We start from the raw sequence: 12,953 nt of genomic DNA, 5'->3' as shown, positions 1-12,953 counted from the left end.
TTTAAACTTCCATTCTGAGCTTTCTTTACCATCAACTGCAGGCCATTCACATTTGGATCCTTCCCCTCACACTCTACGTCAAAATTCAACCTCTCACATGTGAGAATCACCTGATTTATTCAACAATGTCTATTATGAAAATAAAATGTCTTCTCCTCACTCTATTCCGATGGAAATCTGAAAAACATCCCATCAACAGCTTTAAATATTCATTACCTTCCACCATTATACAACTTGAATGCAGGGTGCATCATCTACAAAATGCACTGTGGTTATTTGCCCTGGCTACTCTCAAATCCATGATCTCTACCAACATGAAGGACAATGACACCATTTAGTCCATCATCTGCAATTTACACACTGTGAAAAAATTGTCATTGCCCAGCAAGTCAGGTTGCATCTGTGGGAAAAGAAAGAAATTTAACATATCAGGAGACTTTTAATCAGAACTGTGCCAAAGGGATCAAATGTTTGTTAAGCTGAAAGGACGGAGAGACAGAAGGGATTCTCTGACAGGGTAAAACTGGTGGGACCATAGGCACAAGTTGTAAACAAGTTCACCTGATCAATGGGAGGATGGGATGGGTCCAGCTGGAAGATGAGGTGCTGTTCTTCTAGCTTGTGTTGGACCTCACTGCAACAGTGTAGGCTACCGCATCAGTATAACAGCCGGATGAAGAATTCAAGTGGCAACAGAAAGCTTCAAGTTGCCCCTGTGATCAGAACACAGGTGCTCCATAAAGCAGTCATCCAGTCTAAGTAGAAGACACCACATTGTGAATACCAAATCCAGTACACTGGCTTGGAAAAAGTGCACGTGATTCACTGCTTCATGTGGAAACATTTTTTGGAGATCCTTAATTGTTGAAAGAATTGAAAGGACATGTTTTGCATCACCAGTTGTTGCAAGGGAATGTGCTATAAAGGATGTATATAATTGTTAAAGAAGAGTGGACCAGGCAGTCTTATGGTGCTTGTGTAACGCTGAAAGTGAAGGAGAGAGGAGGACATGTCTATCTGTGGAATCTCTTTGGATGTGGCAAAAATTGCAGAGTATGCTGTTAAATACGGAGGTGATGAGGTGGAACCAGGAGAACTCAATCCTTGTTCTTTTACATAGAAAAGGAAAATGAAAAGCTAAGGAACAGCACTATCTTCCATCTGAGTATGAGACAGCCTTCTGGACTTGATACTGACTTTTACAACTTCAAGTAACTTGATTTCTCCATCAGTACCTAATGTCCATCTGTAATATTAGTTCAGCTTGTTTGGGTTTTTTTGTTTTTCCCCTCTGATAGCGACCTGCCGGGCAAGATGCCCTGCTCTGCGTATTACAGCTCCATTTTGTTTAATCCAGGTTCTCACTCCCTGACTGCTCCCATTCTCTCATCGATCAGCTTTGTTTGGATACAATTTATTGTCACCAGGTTTTAACCTATCCAATTGCACCCCACCCCCCAGTCTCCTTGCATTTTTTTCAAACTTAATCTCTCCCCTTCCTAGTTCGGATAAAGGACGTTTGACCAGAAGGGTTAACTGTTTCTCTTCCCACAGGTGCTGAGTAATTCCAGCATTTTCTGCCTTTATTTTATATTTCCAGCATCTGCAGTTTCTTTGATGTGAAAATCTATTGCTCTTCCATCATTGTGACTAGATTTAAGTTCTGAATCTATCAGCCCCCCAACGGCATTGTGGCAGTTCAAGAAGGTGGCTCACCACTGCTTCTTTTTGAGATTGGCAAAAAAATTGATGTTGAAAATGAAAATAAAAGATAATCAGTATGCTCAGGCAGATGTGAAAGGCCAAGAATGGAAGTGTACCTCAATGTCATGCTCTCAAATCATGATATCAAGTTGTAATCTGCACCTAAATTTCCACTTCAATGGAAGGGGATTGTGGTAGAAGAATCCAATACAATGCCTGCACTACAATCCATGCTCCATGCATGTGAGTAAAGATAAATTTCTGCTTTCAAGAGTTCAACATGACTTCTTGGTGCAGAAGCACGCTTTGGTACTAATTGAATAGATCGTTTAAAGAGCTGGGCGGGTCAAATGGTGTCCAGTGCTCTACTACTGAGCAGTATTTTCAAAGCTGCAGAATAGTGGTGCGGAGTGCACTCTCTGCAGTCTGCAAAAAGACTAAAGGAACACTCCTGGCAACAGCCCCCTTGTAGAGAACAGTTTGTCAGCCAAGCTGTTGTTGGTTCAGTCATGCTGTTCCTGAAATTTTTCACTGAAACAATATCCCTGTATACTGTGTATCCCGGTAAAATGTGCTGACTAGTCTGGAGCATTCACAAACTTGGTTTAAACTATTGATGAGTTTGATTTTACGAGCTAGGCTACTTTTTAAAAGTTCCCATTCCAACTTTCAGGGGACTATTTCATACAAGATCGTCCTGTCAACGTCAACAGCTTTAACCGCATTTTCGACTGACATACTGAAAAGCAATTCCAAACGCTATCTTGTTTCAACAGATATGCATTTCTCAAGACGGGCAGATCATGCATGAGATCGGATCAGGCGGCGGTGCTTCTTTATAGTTCTCTATTCATATGTCTCAGAGCTGAAAGGGAGGCATCAAGCCACCCTTATTGGGGCACTGGATCGGAAATTCCCTGAAGCTAGCTGAATTTTGGATCAGTTATATCCGCCTGCTCAAGATCTCCACCCTTCCTGCCCCATTCCTTTCGAGCGTGCCACCAGGCAGGCAGAGAAAATATAAAAGTCTTGGCAGGAGCACCGTCAGTTTACATCGGGAGAAGGTAGGATCGGAGTTTCGGGAAACTGGAGTTTGTGGAGGACGCTGCGCCGCCGAACTGGGCTGGACGCGTTATTTCTGGCAGGCTTTGAGGCTTCAGTGAAGTTGCGCAGAGCAGGAGTGTGCAGGCGGCGCTGCATTCCAAACAACAAAGAACCAAACGCTGCAAAGGGTGGCAAGAAAAGTTTACTGGGAGACATTCCTGATTGAAATTCCATCGGAAACAATGCAGGAGTGTCAGGTAAAGCAGGAAATTTGTCCTATGACGGGACAAAGGTTCCTTGGTCTGAGGGCTCGGTCGGTGGGGCTGTTAGTCCATTACTGGATTGCCGCACCTCAGATGTGCCCAAGGAAATACCTGCCGAGACAAGGTTAGAATAACACGCAAGCCAAAATATTAAAACTATTTACGGCTATTTCCACGCACTATCCTCTCATTCATTAAATTCCCTTGTCCAGTTGTTAACCGCAAAAGCAAACGCAGGCCCTATTAACAGCGCTGTTTCAGAGTTTGGTTGGGGCAGTGGTTGTGCTTTGAAGCTCTTCCAAATGCTGCTTGCGAGACCGCGGCTGAACTGCCCCCGTTTCACAAACCTCGCCTTCCAACCCCATAGCATTCACCGTCAGCTGGCTGAGAAGGTGTAGCAGACATTCCGCTAAACGAGCGCAAGGAGCGGCAGCAATAGCTGACTGTCAGACCCGCACGTTCACTTACACTGCCCTGCGACTGAGACTGCATGGGCTCAGCCACTGCCTTGTGCCAGACGCCACCAAGTCCACCGGAGTCTGCTCGCAGGGACACTTCCTCCTGAAAACAATAAGCAGCACCATTCAGGTGAACATCTTGCATTCGGTCTCCGCCAGAGGGCTGAGCATCTTCCCGTCCCTCGGTGATCGCCAAAAAAACAAAAGTCCTTAATGCTGAAGCGTGCACTGGTGTTGCGCGTTTGCTCTCATTACTGGATTCTCTATCAAGTCTGCTTAAGTTCAAAGGTAGTGAGCGAGGTACTGCGAGAAAAAGGCAGAGTGATAAAACTCGGGTGCCACAGGTCACCCGCTGAGATAGAGAAAAGAGACTTGTTGCGACACAATAATCAGCTCCGATATTGTCTTTAATAGCAGCGATGTACGCACAGGCTGGTTAATGTAAACCTAGGCAGTGTTTGCATAGTGGGTTTTTCTGCTGAACAGCGAACTGATAAATTCAATGATAATCGGTGTGATTCTCTTTTAATATGTTTGCGCTCACCAGGGCAGCTGACCTGTAAAGCACTACGTGATGGAAGCCGCTCAAGTCTTTGGTCCATGGGCAGAAGCTGCGGTGAACTTTGCCCGGCCAGCTCAGGGCTCGGCCTGGTACTGCGGCACCATGGTAACACCGTTCTAACTTTCGGAGAACCCCTCCCAAATGAAAAATTATACTGATATGGCACCCTCTTTTATTCATTGGGGGCCGTGGGGTTGCGGGGAAGGAATGGTGAATTACTTTGATCTGGAAATACCAGGCAAGTTTTTTTTGGCGTAATGTTATAATGATAGCACAGCTGCATTTATTACATTCATACGGTTCATTAAACTGGTAAAATATACCAAACAAAATATACACAGTTAAACTTCAGCGGAGTTGTATCAGACAACACTTGACGCTAAATCATATAAGGAGATGTTAGACCGTGACTAAGGAGGTAGTGAGGCAGTTTTAAGGTGAATCATGGAGGGGAAAGAAGTGGCTGGAGAGGTCCAGGGAGGGAATTCCAAAGCTCTGAGCCATTGTTAAAAAAAATGTATCTTATTGCAGTTTGAGCTACTATGATATGAATTAATCATCTAAACTTAGTGAATGATTTCCCCCACCTTTAAGTACATTTTTATGTCTCAGTATTCAAACAAGATAAAGATTAAATCTGTATTTCACATTTAGTTGCTAAAATCTATCAAATGAACTGCTTTATTTGAATACCGAAATTTGCCTTGAGTTTTCTGTCTCCCCAAATGCTCAGTTTTATTGTATTATTTTAGACCAGAGTTACATCATCGAGCAGTCTGACCAGGCACAGCTTATGCAGTTCCATATTATGTGTTAATCGTCTGCCATGGTGGGAAATTTTTCTTAAAGTAACTTCTGCCAAACTTTTAAATTGGAAATTATGCTGAAGACAAGTGAGAGATCAATCTTATAAAGTCTGATTCAGGAAAAGTTTATGAAGACATTTTTTTTTCAGAAGAGAAATATACGAAGAAAAATATTGTGCATTACTAACATTTTTAATTGTGTTTTGTTTCCACAGAAAAAGCTTGTTAAGTTGAAATGAAGAGCTAACAAAGGAGAGATCAGCAGGATTATGATGAGAATAGGAAAATAATTCATTCTAATAGTTGAATTATATAAACAAAGAGTTGAATATTGAAGCAATTAAATTTCTCACCAGGCTGCTATGGCTTAGTGGGGAATTGATAAAGTATTACTGGCTCAGAAACTGAAGTGCAAGTTCAAGCAAGGTAACATGAAAATAAATTCAATGATTGTGTCGACTTTTGCAAAGCTGCATGGGGGAAAATGTTGTTGGTCAGAATTGAAATCTATCATTGATTGGTTCACAGGTGGCTCGGGTTTTTAAAAAATTCTGTATCCAGATGGTGAACTTATGGAATTCTCCAGCCATGCCATTTAATAGGTTCAAGAACAAAGTATACATATTTCTTCCAGCTAAAAAGATAAAGGGACGTAGGGATGAGGTAGGAACAGGGTAGCACTGAATGGTGAAGCATGACTGAAAGGACCAAATGGCCGACTCCAGCTCCTATGTTTGTCCTCATATGCTCAGCAATGGTGGTCATCAAATTCAATCCTCAAGAGAAGTCCCGGCCCAAAACATCAACTGCCTATTTCCCTCCATAGCTGGTGCCTGATTTGCAGAATTCCTCCAATATTTTGTGTGTGTTGCTCAAGATTTCCAGCATCTGCAGAAACTTTTCTGTATCAATTCAGTACACACTATCCTCCTGACGAACATTAGTGGCAGGCAAGTTATTGGGAGAGAAAACTGTGGGACTTGGTTTGATCTGCACTTGATAGAGACTGAGCAGGGTTAGACAGCACAGCTATTTTGATGGGAGACCCTGTCTGGACAATTTGATTGAGGTCTTTGAAGTAACAAAATATACGGATGAGGGCAGCACAAATGCTAGAACCTACGCAGACTTCAATAAAGCCAATGAGAGATTAGAGCACAAGAGATCCAAGCCGATTTGGCACATAGTCTTCCAAAATGACTTGTAATATAAGAGACAGGGGACAATGGTGGAGAGTTGCTTTTGAGAATGGAAGCCTGTGACCAGGGGTGTACCACAGAGGTCAGTGCTGCAACCCTTAGAGTTTCTAATATACATGCATGACTATAATGTGTAAACAGGAGGCGCAATTAGTAAGTTTGTAGATGATACAAGAATTGGTGGTGCTGTTGATAGTAAGTAGGGTAGTTTTAGGTCTCAGAACAAGATTGATCATTATTTCAATTGGTTGAAATAATGGCATATGATCCTGATAAGTGTGAAGCAATGCATTCCGTGAGTTTTAATGTGGATAGGGCACAGATCATGAATGTTAAGTCCTGGGAGGATATTAAAGAACAGGAACACCTTGTTGTATAAATCCATGGGCCCTACAAATCTGGCAGTACAGGTAGACAAGTTGTGAAGGAGGGACACAGGATGTTTGCATTTCTTAGCTAGTCCATAGAGCATACATTAGGAAACTTTGGTTAAAGCACAGCTGGAGTACTGTACAGTCTGGTTGCTACATTATAGAAAGAATACAAATGTGTCACAGAAGGTGTAGAGGAGATTTGCCAGAATGTTGACTGGGTTTCAGTTCTGAGGAGAGACTGGATAGTCTAGTTTTGTTGTCCTAGTAGATAAGGAGGCCGAGGAGAAAACCTGATATAGGTATGCAAAATGATGAGATGCATAGACAATAAGAAAGCTTTCTCCACAACAGAAAGTATGGATTTCACGTAAGGTGTAAGAGAGTTAGAGGACAACTAATAAGACTGTTTTCATGCAGATGGCGGCTTTACTCTGGAAAGAGTTGGTGGAGATAGGTGCCTCACAATATTTCAAAAGTATCCAAATGAGCACTTGAATTGCCAAGGCATAGAAGTCTACTGCAGACCATGTGCAGGTGAGTGAGACTTATTTGGGTGGGCAAAAGGTACATGGTAAATGGTACGTGGAGAAGAAAGTCATGGAGAGGTCTGTGGGCCAATTGTGAGCAAATGAGACCAACTTAGATGGACCTTGGTCACTATGGACAAGTTAGGATGAAGAACCTGCCTCTGCTGTATAACTCACTGACTCAGGGAGGAAGCACAGAAATCTGAAATCCCACACCACCAGCTTCACTTCAACCATCAGTTCTTGAACCAGCTAACAAACCATAATCACTACAGTTCAGCAACACTATGACCACTTTGCACTAAAACTAGCTCTTTTTGTCCTAATTGTATTCTTTCTTGTAAAAATTGTGCATGATTTATGTTTATGTTTTTCTTGTGAATGCTGCTTATGTGATGCTATGTGCCAGTGATGCTACTGCAAGTACTTTTTTTCATTGCACATGCATGTATATGTACTTGTGCATCGGACAACAAACTTGACTTTGACTCTACTTCAGGGGTTCCCATCTGGAGTCCACAGACCCCTTGGTTAATGGTCAGGGTCAATGGCATAAAAAAGGTTGGGAACCCCTTACCTACTTGATGGTCAGCATGGTGAATTGAAAGACCCCATATCTGTGCTAAATGACTTGAATGATCCTCTCTTGGGCTTGATGTCCAAGCAGAAACCTATTTTACAGATACAGTAAAACTCTAAAAATCCAATTGTTTGAAAATCCTGACAGGTTAACATCTGGCTCATTCCTTAATCTAGAGTGTAAGCTAGGGTTCACAGTTCCAACTCTAAATCTAAAAAAAAAATCTAAAAAACCTGGAATGCAGCTAGAGACAGGGTCCAAACTATCGGTTTGGCTTTTGGCTGAACCTGGGGTTCTAAAACACGAGGGGGGGGCAGATATGTGGGTTGGTGTGCATCCAAAGCTGGGGTCCAGGATGCTTTTTTATATATATATCTATCTCCCACTCCCCTTAACTTCACCAGGTTCACTGGAACTTCTTTGATAGTGTAAAATATGAAATAAGTGAAATAAAAGTATATTTGAGTAACTTCCAATGGTCCAGAAAATCACAACTCAAGTTCCCAGAGTATCAGAGCTTTACGTATTACAGTATCAACATTTTATACACTATTCAACATCCTGTACTCTTTCTCGAGAGAGATGAATGTCTACTCTGTTGGACTGACTTTGGACAATATCACAAGAGATGGGTAAGTTGAAAGGATTGCATAACTGTGCTACCATCATGAAAACAGCAGCACAAGGAATATTGGTGCATTGGTTAAGTTATCGCAATAGTACTTCAATTCCAACTACCTGTAAATTTGAGAATGTGTCTAATACACCAACAATGTGGGCCACAGACATTGGAGTAATATAGGAAATCAATGTTACTCTTTATTTTTTTACCTCTTTGCTTTTTCCCCTTACTTCTACAACCGTCCGTCCCAATTCCCATTCGTCACCGTTATCCCTTAACCTTTAGAACATAGAAATCCACAGCATATTACAGGCCCTTCAGTCCATAATGTTGAGCCGACCATGTAACCTGCTCTAGAAACTGCCTAGAATTTCCCTACTGCATGGCCCTCTATTTTTCTAAGTTTTGATTTGAATTTTCTCTTTGACCATCTTTTAGGCAATATGGCTCAATAATAAGCAAATTTGAACAGTAGTATAATTATATCCAAGCTATACACTAAATTACAATAGGACCAGACTATCAATCTATTGTAATCACCATATTCCAATGAAACCACTCTAACAACAGTAACTCTGGTACAAAATCTACAAAACTGCATTTTCATTAATGCTCATGAAAAGACAATTCCAAAAAAAAAGAAAGCCAAGTTACTGGCACATTACAGTTCACACATTTCCATTAAAGTTCTTCAAACAATTATACATGTTAACTCAGGGATATCCAAATAAATGGGGATTCAAAACTCAAATCCTACTATTACATCAGTGCAGATATTGTGCCAATACCATTAAAAGTTTTTGCGTCAACCACCTTATGTTGATAAATATATGCTAAAGAGTTATCACTTCTCCATCAGGACATTCCACTATTACATAAATCAGACATTTGATTATTCCTGTCTAACTTATTTGAAATGAAAACAGAAAATTCTCTTAATATTCAGCTGATCAACCTGCATCTTTGAAGAGAAACAGTGTTTCAGATTGATGAAACTGAATATTACCCAGTTTCTCTCTCCGTATATACTCTCTGATATGTGAATGATTCCAGCTTATTGTTTTTAATTACAGATGGCCAGCATCTATAATTTGTGCCCATTAGTGTCATGTTTTGTTTAAGCAATGTCACTGTGTGTCTAAACGAATTGGAGAATTTATTAAATAAAAATGTTGGATGAACAAAGCAGAGTCGGTACCTATTGTTCTGGTTCCTTCACATTGCTTGGCTCCATATTTCTTCACGGACTTGAGGCCCATATTGCTCAGAGAATAAGTTGAGCTTGGTGTTGGGTGGGGGAGGTGGAATTAAGATACGGATTTCAGCTAAATTTATCTCCAACACAACTCAATCCAAATCTTCCTCTACAAAAAGAAAAATTCAATCTCCCAGAATGTGGAAGTGGGAAATACTGTAAGTGTTTCTAGTATCTCTGAGCATGGACCTGCAGTAAGCTTCATATGGTGGATTTTTCCATTTCCTTCTATCCCAGACGGAATTGAAAACTAGGACCCACCTCTCAAGATCTAGTCTCCATGTCAAGAAAGCATGGAGACACTGAGGAGGTCAAGCAGTATCTGTGGAAGAACATAAGAACTATTTCAGAAGTTAACTCTCTCCGACAGTGTTTGTAGTTTTTGCACTGTTTAAAAATGGGGAGGGAGAAAACGGAACAGCAGGCCAGTTGTGAGGAAACTGCTGGAACCTATTATTAAGGAAGTGTTAACAAGCACTTATAATGAGATTGGGTATAATTAAAATGGATTTACAAAAGAGAACTTATGTTCAATGAACATGATAGAGATTTTTGAGGTTGTAGCTCATAAAATAGGCAAGGATGAACCACTTGAAATAGCCACTCAGAAGCCATTCTATAAACTGCAAAACTAGAGATTATTAAATATTATGGTGACAAATTGAAAATGGAGAGTAGGAATAAAAGTGTCTTTCTTTGGCTGGGAGCATGTGACTGGTGGAGTACAACAGGGAAATAGGTTGTTGACCCAGCTACATACAATGTAGAGAAAATGTATCCTGGGGTGGGATGTTTCCCCATACCTGTTGTGTTTCTAACAAGGAGACACTGTTTTGAAATACAGAATAGAGTATATTAAATTGGAAGAAAGGGGGAGCTGGGGGTGTGCAGATGCTTGGAATAAAGTTGTAACCACACCAGCAAGACTTAGTTGATTCAACATTTTACAGTTGAAATGACGATGGCCATCACATCCCCTGATCCCAGCCTGACCTTCACATGGTCACTCTGAACCTGACGCAATCTGAACTGAACACAGCCAGTCAGTCCTCCCTCTCACTCCCACCTACCAGTAACCCTTTAAGCTATTGTCCAGATAGTTGTCATATGCCGAGGCCAAGCCTCCTAGACCAGAGCTGTTCTAGGTGATTCTTCTGCACTCTAACCTGCTGAAGAGTGACAGTCCCTCACCAGCTCTGTAACAGTCCATTATAAACACAAAAGATTCTGCACATACAATTCAGGCCAAGACTCTTCTTCAGGACTGAAGAAGGGGCTCAGCCCAAAACATCAATTGTTTGTTCATTTACATAGATGCTGCCTGACCTGCTGAGTTCTTCCAGCATTCTGGGTGTCATGCCCTGAAGCAGCCATTTGTGGAGGGAGAACATTGCACATGGAGCAGGCTTTGGCACATTAAAACCAGTTGATCTCTGTCTAGAATGGGAGAGTTTCATTGTTAATTCGATATTGATTTTGTGGCAATTTTTATGCTGTGACCTCATGGACACTGATGGTGACTGAGAGAAGACAGCTAACAATGAATGTGCAGTGAGGCTGGCTACAGGTTTATGCTTGCATTAGCTCTTTACAGAGTTTGGGCAGAAGCAATCCCGTCTCAGTTTCTTCCCCCTTTTTATCTTCCTGCCCGTCTTGCTCTGAAGTTCCTTACAGAGTAAGTTGGTGACAGGGACCATGCCCTGATGCAGCAAACATCATGCAGTCTGCAGACAATTATCCCAAGTGCTGACCCCAGCACTACTGAGCACAGTGGGAGTGCTTGCTGAGCAGCCCAGGCAGCGGACCAACAACCTACCCCATCACATTTCATTGGCAGTATCGAATTCACTGTCCCTGTTACAATCTCCAGACAACTGTGCATAAAAGTCATTAGCCACAGTGACAGCAAGTAGCAGCAGATGCATGGGGTTATGCAATGTTTACTATAAGCCCAACAGTCCTTTACATCATCCAGGGACTCAAAGCACAGAAAGAAGGCATCACAACTGCTGCCAGCATACCAAACTTCCATCTGCCCATGGCCACACACTGGCTGATTATAGAGGGAATCCAGTACAGGGCAGAAATGATGTGTGACTTCCCCAGACTGAAAGCGAAGTGACAGTGGCACACTGCAGCCGAGAGAAACCAGCAGTATGAGCAAAGGCATATGTTCTCTCCCTTCGCAGATGATCCACACCTACAGGACTTGAATGAAATAAAATTGATCAAACTTGGAGGCATAGAGCCACATTTAAACGCACAACCATACTAGGGAGCGGCTGATCCACGCTGCACGTGGAGGAGCAGGAATTCAGAACTGAATGCTCACACCTCTAGTCAGAAAGCTTCCTGGAGAACCAGTGGACAGATTCACCAGATGGCAAAATGATAAATCCGCAACATCCCAGCTTCCTGTCTGCCAACCATTAACGCTTCAATCTGAGCAATCTCCGGTCTCTGTCTGCATCCATGATAGAAGCTGAATATTGCACCACAGCTCACACCAAGTACATGGCACAGGGCTGAGGCAGCTTGGGACAGGAGGATTAAATATAAAATCAGCTGTACTTTCTTTTTAAAAAATGCTCTTTAAAGTGCCCTTGATGAGCCTGATCACCTTACATACTTCACAGCTGATGAAGTCTCTTTTCAGTAAAGTCACTTTCTAATCTTGCACAACATGGGAGCAAATCTGTGCACACCAAGTTTTCAGGAAAAAATTAAGGTAAAGACTGGAAATTAGTTCAGGGATGTTGACTGAAATATGTCAGGTGAACACTCCACTCCCCTTCTTCAGGAGAGCACCATCAACACCCGAATTTTACATCTACCTGTGAGAGTGATTGTGTCTCATCTGAAAGATGGTCCCTGGCACTGCAGCACCCCTTTAGTACTGCACAGGAGTGTTGTGCCAGATTTTTGCCCTTAAGCCTCTGGTGTGGAACATAAACCCACAAGCTTCTGACTCAGAATCACAAATGCCACCCACAGAGCCTTACAACTAATGCATTACAACTAAGTATTGCGGCCTTTGCCTTCACTGGAGTTAGCAAAATTAAGATGGTTAAGACTGACATAGTTTCACATCCTCAGAAGGATGTTCACCAAGCAGCTGTGTGCAGTTACTCTGCTGTGTAATGCCGTTGATTACTCCATTGTAACACCACTTCTCATCCATCAATCCTGAGATCCCAATACCAGAAACCCTTGAGAGCAGACGGACATGACAGCTCCAATTTCACTCTCAAACTGAAGCCTTTAAGTCTGCTTGGCCTTGAGAAGTTGAAAATAAAAGATTAGGCTATGTAATCAAAAACAATAAGGCAAAGTCTGATCCTATTTTTTGTCCAGAATTTTACAGCACAGAACTCAGCCAATCAGACCAAAAGTTCCATGTAGATAATACTATTCCAAATGAACTCCTCCCAGCCCTCTTCATTTTATCTCTTCCATTCCTCTCTCCCACACACAATTCTCCAGCTCACTCTTAAAAGACATCTCTGCTCCTCACTATAACCACTCCCTTTGGGAGCAGGTCCCACATTCTCATCATAAT

General features: G+C 42.0%; 1 protein-coding gene across 3 annotated transcripts in view; it reads right to left on the bottom strand.

Moving 5' to 3' along the window:
- Positions 1-12,953, bottom strand: part of bnc2 (basonuclin zinc finger protein 2) — a 669,085-nt gene that overhangs the window by 352,995 nt on the left and 303,137 nt on the right. The window contains exon 1 of one of the 3 annotated variants that reach the window (XM_072258222.1): positions 3,480-3,552. The exons of the other annotated variants lie outside the window; for them this stretch is intronic. Within the exon in view, the coding sequence (XP_072114323.1) occupies positions 3,480-3,503 (24 nt within the window). The 5' untranslated portion in view covers positions 3,504-3,552. Of the gene's footprint in view, positions 1-3,479; positions 3,553-12,953 lie in introns of those variants that run through there. 3 annotated transcript variants of the gene reach the window in all.

This window comes from Mobula birostris, chromosome 5 (genome assembly GCF_030028105.1).
Source record: "Mobula birostris isolate sMobBir1 chromosome 5, sMobBir1.hap1, whole genome shotgun sequence".
NCBI classification, from domain to species: Eukaryota; Metazoa; Chordata; class Chondrichthyes; order Myliobatiformes; family Myliobatidae; genus Mobula; species Mobula birostris.
The sequence above is the reverse complement of the archived record's forward strand: the minus strand, read 5'-3'. Positions and strand labels throughout refer to the sequence as shown.